The 15,775-nt window shown below is 45.0% G+C and overlaps 1 protein-coding gene across 1 annotated transcript in view; it reads right to left on the bottom strand.

The window, feature by feature from the left end:
- RASSF3 (Ras association domain family member 3) overlaps positions 1-15,230 on the bottom strand; it is a 73,791-nt gene extending 58,561 nt beyond the window's left edge. Inside the window, exon 1 of the mRNA XM_059080357.2 lies at positions 14,710-15,230. Coding sequence (XP_058936340.1) covers positions 14,710-14,820 — 111 coding nt within the window. The 5' untranslated portion in view covers positions 14,821-15,230. The remainder of the gene's footprint in view (positions 1-14,709) is intronic.
- Between the last annotated feature and the right edge of the window lie 545 nt (positions 15,231-15,775).

The following is a 15,775-nucleotide window of genomic DNA, read 5'->3' as shown; positions in this document are numbered from 1 at the left end:
AAGCTCCTACCAAATTGTTTTAAACTGATAATGCTAATACCAGTAGAAATAATACTAGTTAACATTAGTTTATTAAACATGTACTCACATGCCAGATACTGTTCCAAGTCTTTCATACAAATTGATGATATTATTTATAAGAGTACATCAGTAATACTACAGTTCAGTCAAATCAGAGGTCTTTAAAGTGATTAAAATTCTTCACAACGGCTTTCAGAATTAATCTAAATCCAGTTTCAGACAACCAATTTATTGTAAGAAACACACAACCAAAGGGAGGGGAGGCTGGGGGCAGAAAGGGAATAGCAAACCCCAGGAGGCTCACATGGCCCAAAGGAAGAGGTTTCCCACCAGATTCCAACATTCAGACCACTTTCACAGAGCATAAGTGATCTCTGAAGAGTTAGCTGAACAGATCACATGACTCACTGAGCTTCTCTCATGCCTGCATTCAACTTTTGCATAAGCGAGCTTGTTTCCAGACTGCGGATGCGTCCAGCAACACTGAAACGCCTAAGAGAGGACACAGACACTCTGTGGGTGGGAAGCCAGCCACGCATGTGGAACGGGTCTCCACAGCAGCCGCAGCATCTCCCCTGCAGCACGTTACAAAGCTCACATCAATTACCTCATTTGATTCCACCCTATGAAAACCAGAAACAAGACAGTGACTAAGTCCCTAAACAATGAGCACAAGGCGACTTAGACCTTCGGAAGGAAAAAGGAAAGCCCCCAGGAAGAAGCGTAATTTGTCACCGGGTCAAGCCAGCAGCCTGGAGCAAAACTGCAGCTAACATCCTGCACTCAGAGGCAGATCAGACAAGGAGAACAGACGAAGTTGAAAAGAAAAAAAGCTTTCGTACAATCTGTTAAATTTTTCATAAAGGTTGGGGGGGAGGGGAAATAAAGGCTTGGGCAAAAGAACCTCACTTCCATATACCTGCTCATTCTCTTCACTGGGGAGGCTTGCTTTAAAGGAGAAAAGAAGAGGGTGAAGACTTGGATAGGTTGGCCTCACGCTTGGTCAGGAGGAATCAGCCCTTTACCAGAAAACAAAGGCACCACACTGATACAGAAGGGGGGGGGGGGAAGAAAAGAAAAAGAAAATTAAGCCTCCAGGAATGACTGAAGCGCCTTCCTGATCAATTACACTGAGATTCCCAATTCATTATGGTCCGTAAAGTCAGAGACACAACCTAATTTCCTGCTGTGGCTAGGTTATTAGGTTCACTTCAAATCTCTCAACCACTGTCAGTTCTCCATTCAACCTAGTACACTCAAAGTACATGATTATATATAGTAGAACCTTTTACAAATAATAATGGCTAATATTAATTACTGCTTATTATGTGCCAGGCATGCTACTACTTCACAGATGAAGAAACGGAGGCTTAAAGAGGTGCAGTGACTTGCCCAAGACAACACAGCTAGCAGTGATTTAACTCAGCCTGCCTCACACAACTGCTTGCAATCAGTCAATCAAGAACACACCACCCAGGGGCTTCCCTGGTGGCGCAGAGGTTGAGAGAGTCCGCCTGCCGATGCAGGGTACACGGGTTCGTGTCCCGGTCTGGGAAGATCCCACATGCCGCCGCGGAGCGGCTGGGCCCGTGAGCCATGGCCGCTGAGCCTGCGCGTCTGGAGCCTGTGCTTCGCAATGGGAGAGCCCACAGCAGTGAGAGGCCCGCGTACCGCAAAAAAAACCCCACAGACAAACAAAACAAAAAAACACCACCCAGGACCTTCTTGGTTGCGCAGTGGTTAAGAATCACCTGCCAATGCAGGGGACACGGGTTCAAGCCCTGGTCCAGGAAGATCCCACATGCTGCGTAGCAACTAAGCCCGTGTGCCACAACTACTGAGCCTGTGCTCTAGACCCTGTGAGCCACAACTACTGAGCCCGTGAGACACAACTACTGAAGCCTGCGTGCTCTAGGGCCCGTGCTCAACAACAAGAGAAGCCACCACAGTGAGAAGCCTGCACGCCGCAATGACGAGTAGCCCCTGCTCGCCGCAACTAGAGAAAGCCCATGTGCAGCAACAAAGACCCAATGCAGCCAAAAATAAATTAATTTTTTTTTAAAAAAAGAACACACCACCCTTTTGGCCTGTAACAAAATCCAGTCCCGCCCCCCCTCCTTTTTTTTTTTTTTTTTTGCAGTACGCGGGCCTCTCACTGCTGTGGCCTCTCCCGTTTTGGAGCACAGGCTCCGGACGAGCAGGCTCAGCAGCCATGGCTCACGGGCCCAGCCGCTCCGCAGCATGTGGGATCTTCCCGGACCGGGATACGAACCCGTGTCCCCTGCATCGGCAGGCGGACTCTCAACCATTGCACCACCAGGGAAGTCCCCCCCTTTTTTTCTGTAATAGCCTCACCTAAAAAGAACAAAATCCATTTTATTTTTTCTTCTTATAAAGATTGTTTCTTTTAAGATGAAGTACAGTTAATGTACAATATATGTTACAGGTGTACAATACAGTGATTCACAATTTTTAAAGGTTAGAGTCCATTTATAGTTATTATAAAATAGTAGCTATATTCCCTACTTTGTACAATATACCCTTGTACCTTATTTTATTCGTTATAGTTGGTACCTCTTTACTCCCTACCGTATTTTGCACCCTCCCCGCTAAGATCCATTTTAATGAAAACTTCACAGGAACTAGTGCAGTGAGAATGGATCTCAAATTGATTTGCTGATATTCGTGCTAGGTTTGCCTTTTTGAAAGGTACTCCTTCTACAGGACCTACCTCCAAATCCTCTCCACTGAATGGCAGGAATAATTATGCTTTGGGTACAGTTCACAGGAAAAACTTCCTCTAGCCGAGACCCACGGTACAGCCGAGGATCCAACCCCACACCTCAGTACAGCAGAACGACCACACTCATGCCAGCCAACTGCACTGCGTGCCCACCCCAGACCATTAGGAAAAGCAAGAAAGGAATTCCCAAACCTCAGATCTGAAACGGCAGTACTCCCCCCCCAAAGGAAAACAGGCAAGAGAAAGCAATCCACTAGCGTGTTTAAACAAACAGAAACAGGCCTTAAACATACAAAAGTAATATTGTTTCTTAAAGCCACCTACATAATATTTATATTTCCCCATAGCTGGGAAATCACTGACTACAGTCAAGCAACCCCTGAATTCACCTTTGCCGTGCCATTAAACCTGGATCTGCTTAAACCAATAAAACTTGTTTTGTTTCTCATCTCAAAGCTCCATTGAAATTAGAGTCCAAATAAACCAAGTGAATTAATTCCCCTGGAAAGCTCCTTTAACTGTAAAACATCATGGAATGTTAAACTTCATTTTAGTATTGGTATTTTTTTTCTCCCATGTATTATTGCACCTAAGCTATGTTTTCTATTTTCATAAAAATTTTTTGGTTTTTGTTTTGCTGTTTAAGAACTGTATCAGGGCTTCCCTAGTGGCGCAGTGGTTGAGAGTCCGCCTGCCAATGCAGGGGACGCAGGTTCGTGCCCCGGTCCGGGAAGATCCCACATGCCGCGGAGCGGCTGGGCGCGTGAGCCATGGCCGCTGAGCCTGCGCGTCCGGAGCCTGTGCTCCTCAACGGGAGAGGCCACAACAGTGAGAGGCCCGCGTACCGCAAAAAAAAAAAGTATCAGACACACAAATTTCTATGACCTAAATGGCAAAATACCAAAAAAAAATATTCCTCAAAATAAGCATCTGTAGGAAATTTTCAGGGTAAATTTGAGTTGTCTAAGAATATGAGGATTAAGGAGGGTTCACAATCTAAAGTCAGAAATAAATCTTCACATCCTTTTAAAAGATTCACTTAATTAAAATACTCTGAAAGAAGGAAAAAATTAAATGAGACCAAACTCGTGGTTAATCAGATTGTAACACATTAAGCAACAATTTCGGACACAGGTGAACCTTAAAGCAGACTGTGGGGACAGATTCCATCTAATTGCAGTTTTTCAACCACAAACAATAAGCTCACAGGTAAACAGTATAAAAATCCTCTTTTTTAGGTGGGATTTTTACTAGTTTGTCCTAAACATTTTTCAGTTCCCAGTATTTTTTTTTTTCCCAGTATATTTATAAGAGAGCTTAGATTCCTCAAAATTCTACCACAGTGGTTGGAAAACTGATGCTAAATTTATTGAAATTCAAAGATAAGCAAGCATTCCCAGTCACTCTTTTTCACATGGTTAGCAAAAGATACATCATCCAGCTCCCCACCCTCAATATTCCACAGTGTATTCACAGGATGCTGATGCTGTCTTAGCCATGCCTTTCCTGTGCTGTAATTATAGGAGTTTAAAAAGTATTTTGCTCTGAGTTTCAGTGATGTCAGCCTGAAACACACTCTAAAGTATTTCCAAAGGCCAGAACATGCAACCACCCTTTGGTATAAACAAAGTCAAAAATCACTTGAAGTTCAGCTGACCACAAAAAAGGGGAAGCATCTACCCAGCTAAATAGGCATGAGACTCAAAGAGCGGTGTTCTCAAGATTTCCACCTACCTAACATATGGTCAAAAGCCACGAACAGGGACTTCCCTGGTGGCGCAGTGGTTAAGAATCTGCCTGCCAATGCAGGGGACACGGGTTCGAGCCCTGGTCCGGGAAGATCCCACATGCCGCAGAGCAACTAAGCCAGTGCGCCACAACTACTGAGCTTGTGCTCTAGAGCGCGCGTGCCACAACTACTGAAGCCTGTGCTCCACAACAAGAGGAGCCACCGCAATGAGAAGCCCGCGCACTACAACGAAGAGTAGCCCCCACTCACGTAACTACAGAAAGCCCACACGCAGCAACAAGGACCCAATGCAGTGAAAAATAAATAAATAAAACAAATTAAAAAAAAAAAAAGCCATGAACATTGCTCACACCAAGAGGAAGACCCACTCAGAAGTACAAAAAAAATTAAATTCACTGCTGTTTTTTGTTTTTGGGGTTTTTTTGGCCACACTGCACAGCATGTGGGATCTTTAGTTCCCCAACCAGTGACTGAACACCCTGCAGTGCTGCAGTGGAAGCAAGGAATCTTAACCACTAGGCTGTCAAGGAAGTCCCTATATTCACTGTTAATTAAAGGAATGCAATAACAATGAGGTGTCTATGGAAGTTTTTCCTCTATCTTAATGACTACATCCAGTGGAGCTGAGGGTGCAGTGAAACCAGATAAAAATATAGTCTTAAATTGGCAATAAATAACTAGAGCCATAAAATGGTTACACCCTCATGCTCAATAAATTCTATTTTGTACATCTATCCTAAAAGAAAACAATCCAGGACTTCCCTGGTGGTGCAGTGGTTAAGAATCCACCTGCCAATGCAGGGGACACGGGTTCAATCCCTGGTCTGGGAAGATCCCACATGCCGTGGAACAACTAAGTCCATGCACCACAACTACTGAAGCCCACATGCTCTAGGGCTCACGAGCCATAACTACTGAGACCACGGGCCGCAACTACTGAAGCCCACACGCCTAGAGCCCATGCTCCACAAGAGAAGCCACTGCAATAAGCCCGCACAGTACTACGAAGAGTAGCCCCCTCTCGCTGCAACTAGAGAAAGCATGCGCGCAGCACTGAAGACCCAACATAGCCAAAAATAAATTTAAAATAAATAAAATTTTTTTTAAAATAGAAAAAAATCCATAAATGGTAAAGGTTTCTTGCTCTTGTTCACTACAGTGTTATTAGCAAAATTAGAAACATCCATGCTTTCCCTTATTTCAGGAATAACCGCCTACTCAGTAAAATACAATGTAGACATCAAAATGATAACTGAAATCATGCAGCAATATCTCATAATTCTAAGTTTAAATAGCAGGATTCAAATCTATTAGTATAATTTTCCTCAAAAAATTAAAAATAGAATTATCATATGATTCAGCAATGTCACTTCTGGGTATATACCTGAAATAATTGAAACCAGGGTCTCTAAGAGATCGTCAGAAGGTGGAAGCACCCCAAATGTCCATCGACTGATTAATGGATAAACAAAATGAGGTGTATATATATATAAAATGGAACATGATTCAGACTTGAAGGAAATTCTGACACATGGATGAACCTTAAGGACCTGTGCTAAGTGAAATAAGACAGTCACAAAAAGACATACTGTATGATACCACTTATGAGAGACACACAGAAACAAAAAGTAAAATGCTGGTTGCCAGGAGCTGGCCAGGAGGAGAAAAGGGGAATTGTAGTTTAATGAGGACAGAGTTCCAGTTTCCAAGATGAAAAAGTTCTGGCAACTGGATACACAGCAATGTAAATGTGCTTAATACTACTGAACACTTAAAAATGGTTTAGATGGTAAATTTTGTTACCTATATTAAACCCCAATTTTCATTTTTATTTTCTTGGCCATGCCACCGCAGCTTGTGGGATCTTAGTTCCCTGACCAGGGATCGAACCTGGGCCCGACAGTAAAAGCGCAGAGTCCTGACCACTGGACGGCTAGGGAATTCCCAAACCACAATTTTTTTTAATGACAGTACCAAAAAAAAAAAAAAAGACAGTACAGTATGATTATATATGTGCAAAACAGAAACATGAAAAAACCTAGAAAATTCTACAAAATAATATTTATATATAAATAATATCTGTGATGTGCTTTTTATAGCACTATTAACGAAATTTAAGGGGCTCCCCTGGTGGCACAGTGGTTAAGAATCCACCTGCCAATGCAGGCGACACAGATTTGAGCCCTGGTCCGGGAAGATTCCACATGCTGCGGAGCAACTAAGTCCGTGCGCCACAACTAAGCCTGTGCTCTGGAGCCCTCGAGCCACAACTACTAAGGCCTGTGCCTACAGCCTGTGCTCCGCAACAAGAGAAGCCACCACAATGAGAAGCCCACGTACCACAACAAAGAGTAGCCCCTGCTCGCTGCAACTAAAGAAAGCCGTGAACAACAAGGAAGAACCAAAGCAGCCAAAAATTAATTAATTAACAAAAAATAAATAAAATTTAAGAACACATTGCTCTAGCTATTTATAAAATCTTTCCAGTACAAATGACATGCACGTGAGAAATTACTCATTTTTTCAGCATATACAAAACAAACATGGAGCCAAATTTTGAACTCAGATCTTGCTCTTTACCATGGATAAGAGTTGATCTAACTAAACAGCATGAGAGCAGGTTTCAATCTGGTTTGTTCTCTGAATCTTGGGAAATGAATTTAGGAAATCAGGAAACTCCTTTCACAATACACACACACACACACACACACACTCTGCCCAACCTGCATTAATTTCATGAAAACACTTTGCCGCTTACATTCTAAATCTTTTAAATCCAAGATCTTCCAAATCTATTCTTCTGGTCTCCAATTCCCCAACTCATCCTTTTTCCTTCTCTTATTATCTCACTTTGTTTAGTATCTGGCAAAAGAACTGAGTGTTGCAATATATAATTGGTAAATTATCTTAGCTGATGGAATCATGTAGCAGCAGTGAGCAATTACAGTCTATATAAAATGCAGATTACTTCTGGCTGTGTTAATCCTCTATGAAAGAATGAGCCCTCTCCTCTACACTGAAGGCACAGTTGCAGCTAGAATGCCATTAGGATGGTTTTATCCTATCAGCTCACAAGCGAAAAAAGGGAAGTCCCCCCACACAAGTTTCACAATCTCAAAATGCTTGTATGTGTGACCCAAGCTAGGCCGAGAAGAAACTATACCAAACAGCAAACAGCAAGTTCCTCTTCACAAAGAAAAATCTTCCCAGTGGGCCTGGCTGGTACCACATCCATTCACCTGCAGCCATCTAAAGGATGGAGATTCACACCACTGGCAAGAGTTAGCGCAAACAGCATTGTCCAACAGAGATATAACGTAAACCACTAACTTAAAATTGTCCAATAGCCATGTTAAAAAATAAACAGGTAAAAATTAATTTTATTTGACTCAATACATCCTAAGTATTATTTCAACACGTAATCAATATTAAAAATTTATTGTGGTATATTTTATATTCTCTTTCCTTTGTCTTGGAAATCCAGTATGTATTTCAGACTCACAGCCTCTCTCAAATCAGGCTAGTAACCACCCTATGTGGGCAGCACAGTTTCAGAATGACGCTCACTTCTATTTTGCGACATTTTTACCTTTATTTCACATTTTAATCTTTTTTATGGGCTCTGACATCTCTTTCCTAGTGTGTATCTGGGCCCTCTCCATTAAAAATACGTATATAGCAAGTAAACAAAAACCATTTCACCTAGCCACTGAGAGGCAAACCAGAACTAACTATAGGATGATTATGTTTCTGCTGGAACACAATCATCTACAAGCTTAGGACAGATGTCAACAGAGAAATGTGGCTTGTTTTACAGGGGTACACATCTCAGCCAACGTTTCCATCTAAACAGATGTAATAGCTTTACCAGACTTTGCACAATAGGGGTGGTTCCTGAAAAACTGTAAACAGTTAAAAGGTCCCTTTTACTAAAGGAGCTAGCTCTTTAAAGGAAAATGAGAGATGCTTTAATTTGTGTAATTGATAAGCTTTTTAAAAATTACTAAATGAGGCTAGGGACATTATTTTTTCACTGCTCTGTCCCCAGAGCCAGATTTGGGGGTGGGGGGAAGATGCAGATCCTCCTTACATGTCACCTTCTCAGAGAAGTCTTCCTGAATCACCAATCCGAAGTACGCACCCCTCCCCTCAGCCTTCTACTCTTTCCATTCACTGCAAAAATAAACTCAACTGTTGTATGAATGAATGAATGAGTGGCTTTCTTAAAATAAGGAAAAAAATAGAGTTATATCTAAACTAGAAGTAACAGATATATCAATATCATCCTTTTTTAAATGGCTAAGATACTGTGGAGGCTTATGGTGTAGCTGGGAAAGGGGGGGAAACTGTGTACATTTGTGTATAAAGGAAAACTCACAGTACCAAGTACTGGGACTTCCATCCAAAATGATGAGTAGCATTCCATTCATTCAATCGCCTACTAACTGCCGGGTATCTATTTTAGACCCTGGGTAAACGTGCTAGTCTCTGTCCTAAACAAAATATAATAACAAATTATAATTTTTGCTATGAAGGGAAAGAGCAGAGGACTTTCAGAGGGAAGGGTGCCTACTTCGGATTGGTGGTTCAGGAAGACTTCTTTGGGAAGGTGACATGTAAGCTGACAGGGAAGAGGAACTAAGGGAAGCAATTCCAGGCCCAGGTTCTGTGATGGGGAATAACCTGGATATTGAAGGCAACTGAAGAAGAATTAATAAGACTAGGGTCCACGGGCTTCCCTGGTGGCGCAGTGGTTGAGAGTCCGCCTGCCGATGCAGGGGACGCGGGTTCGTGCCCTGGTCCGGGAAGATCCCACATGCCGCGGAGCGGCTGAGCCCGTGGGCCATGGCCGCTGAGCCTGCGCGTCCGGAGCCTGTGCCCCGCGGCGGGAGAGGCCACAGCAGTGAGAGGCCCGCATACCGCAAAAAAAAAAAAAAAAAAAAAAAAAAAAAAAAAAAGACTAGGGTCCTAGTTACAGGTTGTTATTTAAAAGCTGTTGCATCAGAGAGCGAACAATAAGTTGAGCCTTGTTATATAACATATAGGATACAGGCAATACTTGCTGAGCCAGAATAAAACCTCCTACAAGGCAACATATATATCAGCTCTTCAATGAGACAAGGACGCAAACAGGCCAAGTTAGCCAAGATATACCTTTGCAAGCATATATCTTATAACATTCAATGTTGTCTTTCACCATGCCTTCCAAAGAAGGGTCTGGCTAGCTAATGACCCTAGGACAAATCAGAAGTGAAAAAGAAGCCTCAAACTGGGGCCTTTATCAAAAGGCAGATATGCATGTGGGAAGCTGGGAGTAAGCAAGAACTGATGCTCCGGGCTAGAAGCTGGTGATCAGGCCACACTAGAAAGCATTTGGTCAGCCTCATTTTTTTGTCCCAGAAAATGAATGTTTACAGTATGACATGCACTGACTGCCAAAGGAAGTCTAAAAAGAATAACCACATTATTGGATATTTTTAGCATTTCTTTTCGTAAATGTTTTGTGTCACTGCTTTCCAAATAATTCCAAATCTTGCAAGTTAGCCAGAAGAAGAAATGAGGTAGAGAGTGTATTGTTCATGTATGCAGGTATATAAGATTGGTGACTGATTTCCTTTTGAATTTTAGTTAAAGGAATGTGTCTCTGTGAGCCCTGCTCACACAAACACAAAATTCCAATGGATTAATACTGTGCAAGGACAGAATATATCAGACATGGCAACAAAATGTGCACATGACTGTGCACCCAGCAAAACTGACTGCTGGGAATGTTTATATTCAGTAATATAGGAATTCAATGTTAGTATAAAAAGTTTAACCGAAATATCTTTAATGTTATAAACCACTGTTCTTTGCATCCCTACCCCCCGCAGTCTATCACCAAAACTTCTAATGGAAACACTGAATAAAACAGTGCAACTCATTACTGTTGATTCTAGCAATAAGACACAGAACCAGAGAACCACAAAAATATTTAAATTATGATAAGGAAAAAACCCAGGGGCAAACTTGAGGCCTGTTATGTGGAGTCTCACAGGCTTGCCTTATTAAACCATTCTTCACTTTAACTTTTTTAAAAGCATGGATGGTTCAGAAGACAATTTCAAGGTCTTCAAGACTTCTTGACTATTGTACTTTTAAAGCGAACACAGTGTCATGTCTTATTCCTATTATCTACACAAGGCTCAAGCCTTAGCTTACAGAAAAAGCAGAACAAGACATGCTGACAGATTATATTAATAATTTTAGTCCATTTCTTATTTATTTATTTATTTTATTTATTTATGGCTGCATTGGGTCTTCATTGCTGTAGGCGAACTTTCTCTAGTTGCAGAGAGCAGGGATTCCTCTCATTGCTGTGAGCAGGCTTCTCATTGCGGTGGCTTCTCTAAGCTGCAGAGCACGGGCTCTAGGGGCGCAGGCTTCAGTAGTTGTGGCACGCAGGCTCAGTAGTTGTGGTTCACAGGCCCTAGAGCGCAGGCTCAGTAGTTGTGGCGCATGGGCTTAGTTGCTTCACGGCGTGTGGGATCTTCCCGGACCAGGGCTCAAACCTATGTCCCCTGCACTGGCAGGCAGATTCTTAACCACTGCGCCACAAGGGAAGTCCAACAATTTTAGTCCATTTCTACTCTTGGAAGCCTGAATGTGTAGAAAAGGAAAATTATGGCAACAGACTGTTGACATTCTTGGTTCTGCACGAAACAAAACGGTGAATTCAAAAGTATGAATCATGAACACTGTAATGAAGATATATGAAAGACACCTACCTGGTGTCAAAGTTTTAAGAAACTCCTAAATTATAGATGTCCATTTTGCAAAAGGAAAATGGAATATTAAAATTATTTGGGGGACTTCCTGGCAGTCCAGTGGTTAAGACTCAGCACTTCCACTGCAGGGGGTGCAGGTTTGATCCCTGGTCGGGGAACCAAGATCTCACATGCCGCATGGTGCGGCCAAAAATAAAAAAACAAACAAAAATTATTTTTATAGCCGAGAAGCAGCAAAAAGGAGACCGGAATTTGAGTCAGGAAAACGAGTTCTGCCCTTCCCTCACCTAAATGGAGGTCTTTGGTGAACCACTTAACAAGGCTTAACCTTTCATTAGGTTAATGCTCAGAGGATTCTTAGAAGAATCATGAGACAGGGTACATTGAAAACCCATAAAGAGCCAAAAATTATCGAACCAGGAAAGAATTCATTCATTTCAACTATTATTCACTGATGGAGGCCCTGGGGATACAGCAGTAAGCATGACATTCAAACTACCACCAAAAGGCCACACATGTTCATTCCCTCTATATCTTTCAGACCGGTTTTTAAGCCTTTTCCTTTCTTTTTTTTTCTTTCTTAAAGAGGGCACCAATATAAAATAAGAAAGAAAATAACATTTTTGTTATTCTTGGAGAAAGAAAGAAGTTGGGCTATGTTCCTCTGCCAGGCAAGAGAAGAAAGAAATTTCTCAACCTCCTTCCCCCTTTCTCCCCATCCTGCTTTTACCACAAACATCTTCCTTTCCCTGGATATTTTCACGAGTTCTAGAAACCACATTTTCCTGGCTTTTCCACCAGGTGGTATAGCACCAAAAAACTATTATCAATAATAGGTCCTTCTGACAACTTCTCTTTCCATCTCTCTGAAGATAAATTTCACTTCTACACATGTCAGAAGTGCCTACCTAATTCTTACAATCACCAGCGTAAAAAATGAAAAAAGGCTTATCTAACCTCAGGTAAAAGAAATGTTCTGTATTAAGAGTGCTTTGCTTTAAATTTATGATGTTTTACTTCCTTAACTCACAAATCTTATCAGGAATTGAACAGACTCACTCTTTAAATAAACCCAAATGCCCACAAAAATTCAATGAGAACACCTTCTCCAACTGGCATGTAAGTCCTCTAAATCAGCACCCTGTATGTGTTATGTTAGAAGGGGAAATACACAGGCAATAAAGTTTCAGAATATACTTTGAAGCTCTTTAAGCAAAGGTCTAGGTCTTACTGTCCTGATTTTCAGCACAATCTTCAAAATACATATTGATGTCAGACCAATACTAAATAAGTAACATTAAATGAGTATAATATATATATACTAAATGAATATTACATAAGTTAATGAGTATAACATAGAAACACTGTGTGTGTATAAACCCAGAAAAAAATATTTTTACTTTTAAAGCACTAAAGCATTTTCATACAAGTTCAACCTGGATACTTCGGCCCTTGTCAAGGAGCATCTCACACCTGGAGAATTCAAGACCAGCTAGTTTTTTGGAGATACTAGTCACCTCCGGAACAGACTTCAAACTACCACAACCATCTCTGACAATCTCTATTCCAAGTGTCAAATGATGACAGCAAGAAAGGAGAGAGAGGAAAGAAAGGGGAGGTCAAGAAATAAAGAGAAAAGCAAAGTGAAAAAAGTACAAGGAAATACAATCCTTCTACCAATGACTGGAGGGCGGGTATTTCTGACTTCGAAACCTCACAGCAGACTCCTGTCCTTAAAATACACTCCACTAAAAATAAGATTTCACTTGCTATGGACTGAATGTTTTTGCTCCACCCCTGCCCAGTACACATGATGAAGCCCTAATGTGACAGGGATGCGGGGCCTTTGAGAGGTAACCAGGTCTTGAGGGTGCCCCACACACAATGGGATGAGTGTCCTCTTAAGCAGGAAAGAGGCAGCCCGAGGACACTGCCAGAAGTTGGCTGTCTGCAAGCCAGGAAGGGGGCCTCATCAGAACCCGACATGCTAGCACCCAGATCTCAGACTCCTAGCCTCTAGAACTGTCAGAAACAAATACTTGTTTAAGTCACCTAGCTTGCGGCATTCGTTACAGCAGCCTCAGGTTAAAGTGACTAGTAAATTGTATGGCCTTAAGCCTTAGAAACAATAAAGAACGGAGACCTACTGAACCAGAACTTCACTTGGGGTTACCTACTGAATAAGGGTACCCGACTTCACTCTTGCCCTTCCCTCTCCCCACTTCTTCTGGTTTGGAAGTTAAGAGGTTCAAAAAACTTCCGAATCCTAACAAGAAATTTGACCTCATAAAGTGGTTAAATAAACTTAAAAAGTCTGGCAAGGAAACCCTGACACATTACTCCGTCCTCACCCCTCCCAGAAGGCATCACCCGGCCCTGAACGATTTTCCTTGCTTCTAGTCTCCAGAACTAAGTCTGATGGCGATGTTTGGAGCGCGCCTACTGTTTTTTAAGAGTAACCAATTTGTTCCGGTCCAGCCTTCTCTCATCTGATACGAGCACGTCTGGGTTGGCAGGGCTTCCTTGGTGTGGCTCCCAGGGCCAGGAGGCCGCGGGGTTCAAGCGCCCGACTTCGAAGTCTACCCAAGTGTCCTGTTTCGGGGTAACCTCCCTGACACTGTCACGGTCGGCGAAACCGGCCCAAGTACTCTTCCCATCTTCTCCCAAGTCATGCTTCCCTCTGCACGCTTCCTCCAAAAAAGGAAGAAAACGGCCGAAGGCTCAGCTCTCGCCGGCCGATCCTACCTAGCACCGGAACTTGTTTGCAAAACATTCGAGGCATCTATACAATTGACTTTACTGGAAACGCACAACCTTGACTCTCGCTACCAAGATTTAATGAACGCCTGCCCTAGTCAGGCCAGGCGTTCCTCTCAGCGCTCCCCCACCCATCCCGCCACGAGAGGCTCCTGGACGGGGAAGGTAGGGGAGGCCAGGTCCCCACGTCCACTCCTGGCTGTTACACGGCCCCCAAGCCACTCCAGGGGCCACAGGCCAGGGAACGGACTAATAGTGGGGGCCGGCGTGAGGCCCGCGAGGGGGCGAAGGGCGTCCCCAGGCGCAGGGGAAAAGCGGAGAGTGGCCGGCGGACGCCTCCTGGCTCTCAGAACTGCCCCCCAGCCGCCGGAGGCAAAGCAACAGAGGCCATCTGGCGCGGCAGGCGGGATTGGGCCCTCCGCCTCCCCGCCCTCGCTCCGGCTTCCCTCCCCAGGGCGCCCCGCGCACGCCCGCACGCACAAGGTCAAGGCACTACCCCGGCATCCGGAAAGACAGAAACCCCTTCTCGGAGGCCTCCAACTCCTCCTCCTTCCTCGCAAGCATCCCCTGCGCGCCCCGCGGAGACCCGTGGACTTGGGGGTCCCGCCGCGCCGGGACTCCCCGGGAGCGAGCGCGCGCCGGCTACAGCGCCTACCAGGCACGCCACTCACTTGCTGGCCGGCGCGGGGCTTGCCCTGGGGCGCTCTCCTGAAGAAGGAGGTCCTGGCGGTGAAGAAGAAGTCCTCGGCGTCCTCCTCCAGGCTGCTGTAGCCGCTGCTCATGCTGCTGGTCCCGTCGCGCGCGGGCCGCCTCCCCGGGGAGCTGGCGGCCAGGCAGGGGGTGCCGCGCCCGCCCGCCCCACGAGTTTCCCGGCGCGCGGCCCCGAGCCGCCGGCGGGCCGTCCTGCTGCAGCTGCGGCCGCCGCTCAATGCGGCCGTCCGGGGCCCTCCTGCCGCCTCCCGGCTTCCCGGCCCGATTCTGGGCGCGGCTGGGGCCCTGAAGCTGCCTGCGACCCCGCCCCTGGGGCCCCGCCCCGAAAGGCCAGAGACGCTCCCCACGCGGCTTGGGCACTCCCCGCGCGGCCGCAGGTGGGGGCGGCGCAGCCGGCCGGTTCCAGGCGTGCTGCTCTTCCCTAGCAGTATTTGGGGAACCCCGGGAGCCCCCCCACGATGGCTGCGTCTGTGCTCGCGTTCGCTTCCCCAGCCTCCCGGATCCTGCCAGTTCCTCTGAGATCAGTCCACCCGCCCCACGCCCGGCTAGCTCGGGTTTGGGGGAGGGCCCAAGCAGAGCAGGGAAATTTCTCCGCTGTCCCCGCACTGCTCGCCCCTTCCCGGGGTCCAGCTGGTGGCAGTGGAGATTGCCCGGCCGAGGGACACCCCACCACCACCAAGACCCTCGGGCGTCCTGCAGCCGTTTCGCCCCGTCCTGAACTCCGGCACCTCGGCCCTCCAGGAGGGTTAAAAGTTAGCTGAGACGAATGGGGAGGTAACGACTGGGTTGAGTTTATTCAAATGAAAACATCCTTTCCGGAAATTCAGTTGAGCTTCGGTCTTTCCCTCTAGCCCTTCTTTCTAGCGAGGGTTCATTCCCAGATAAGGACCCGCCAAGGTCATTATGATCTTTGAGACCACTTGGTGCGAAGGGGGGTGAACTAGTTCTGTAGTTCGAGTACTTATTAATTAAACGTGCTTTTTAAATGTCCCCTTCCACAATCCGCTTTAAACCTACAAGGCATGT

This window comes from Kogia breviceps, chromosome 12 (assembly GCF_026419965.1).
Source record: "Kogia breviceps isolate mKogBre1 chromosome 12, mKogBre1 haplotype 1, whole genome shotgun sequence".
Taxonomy (NCBI): domain Eukaryota; kingdom Metazoa; phylum Chordata; class Mammalia; order Artiodactyla; family Physeteridae; genus Kogia; species Kogia breviceps.
Note: the sequence above shows the minus strand (reverse complement) of the source record. Positions and strands in the feature narration are given on the sequence as shown.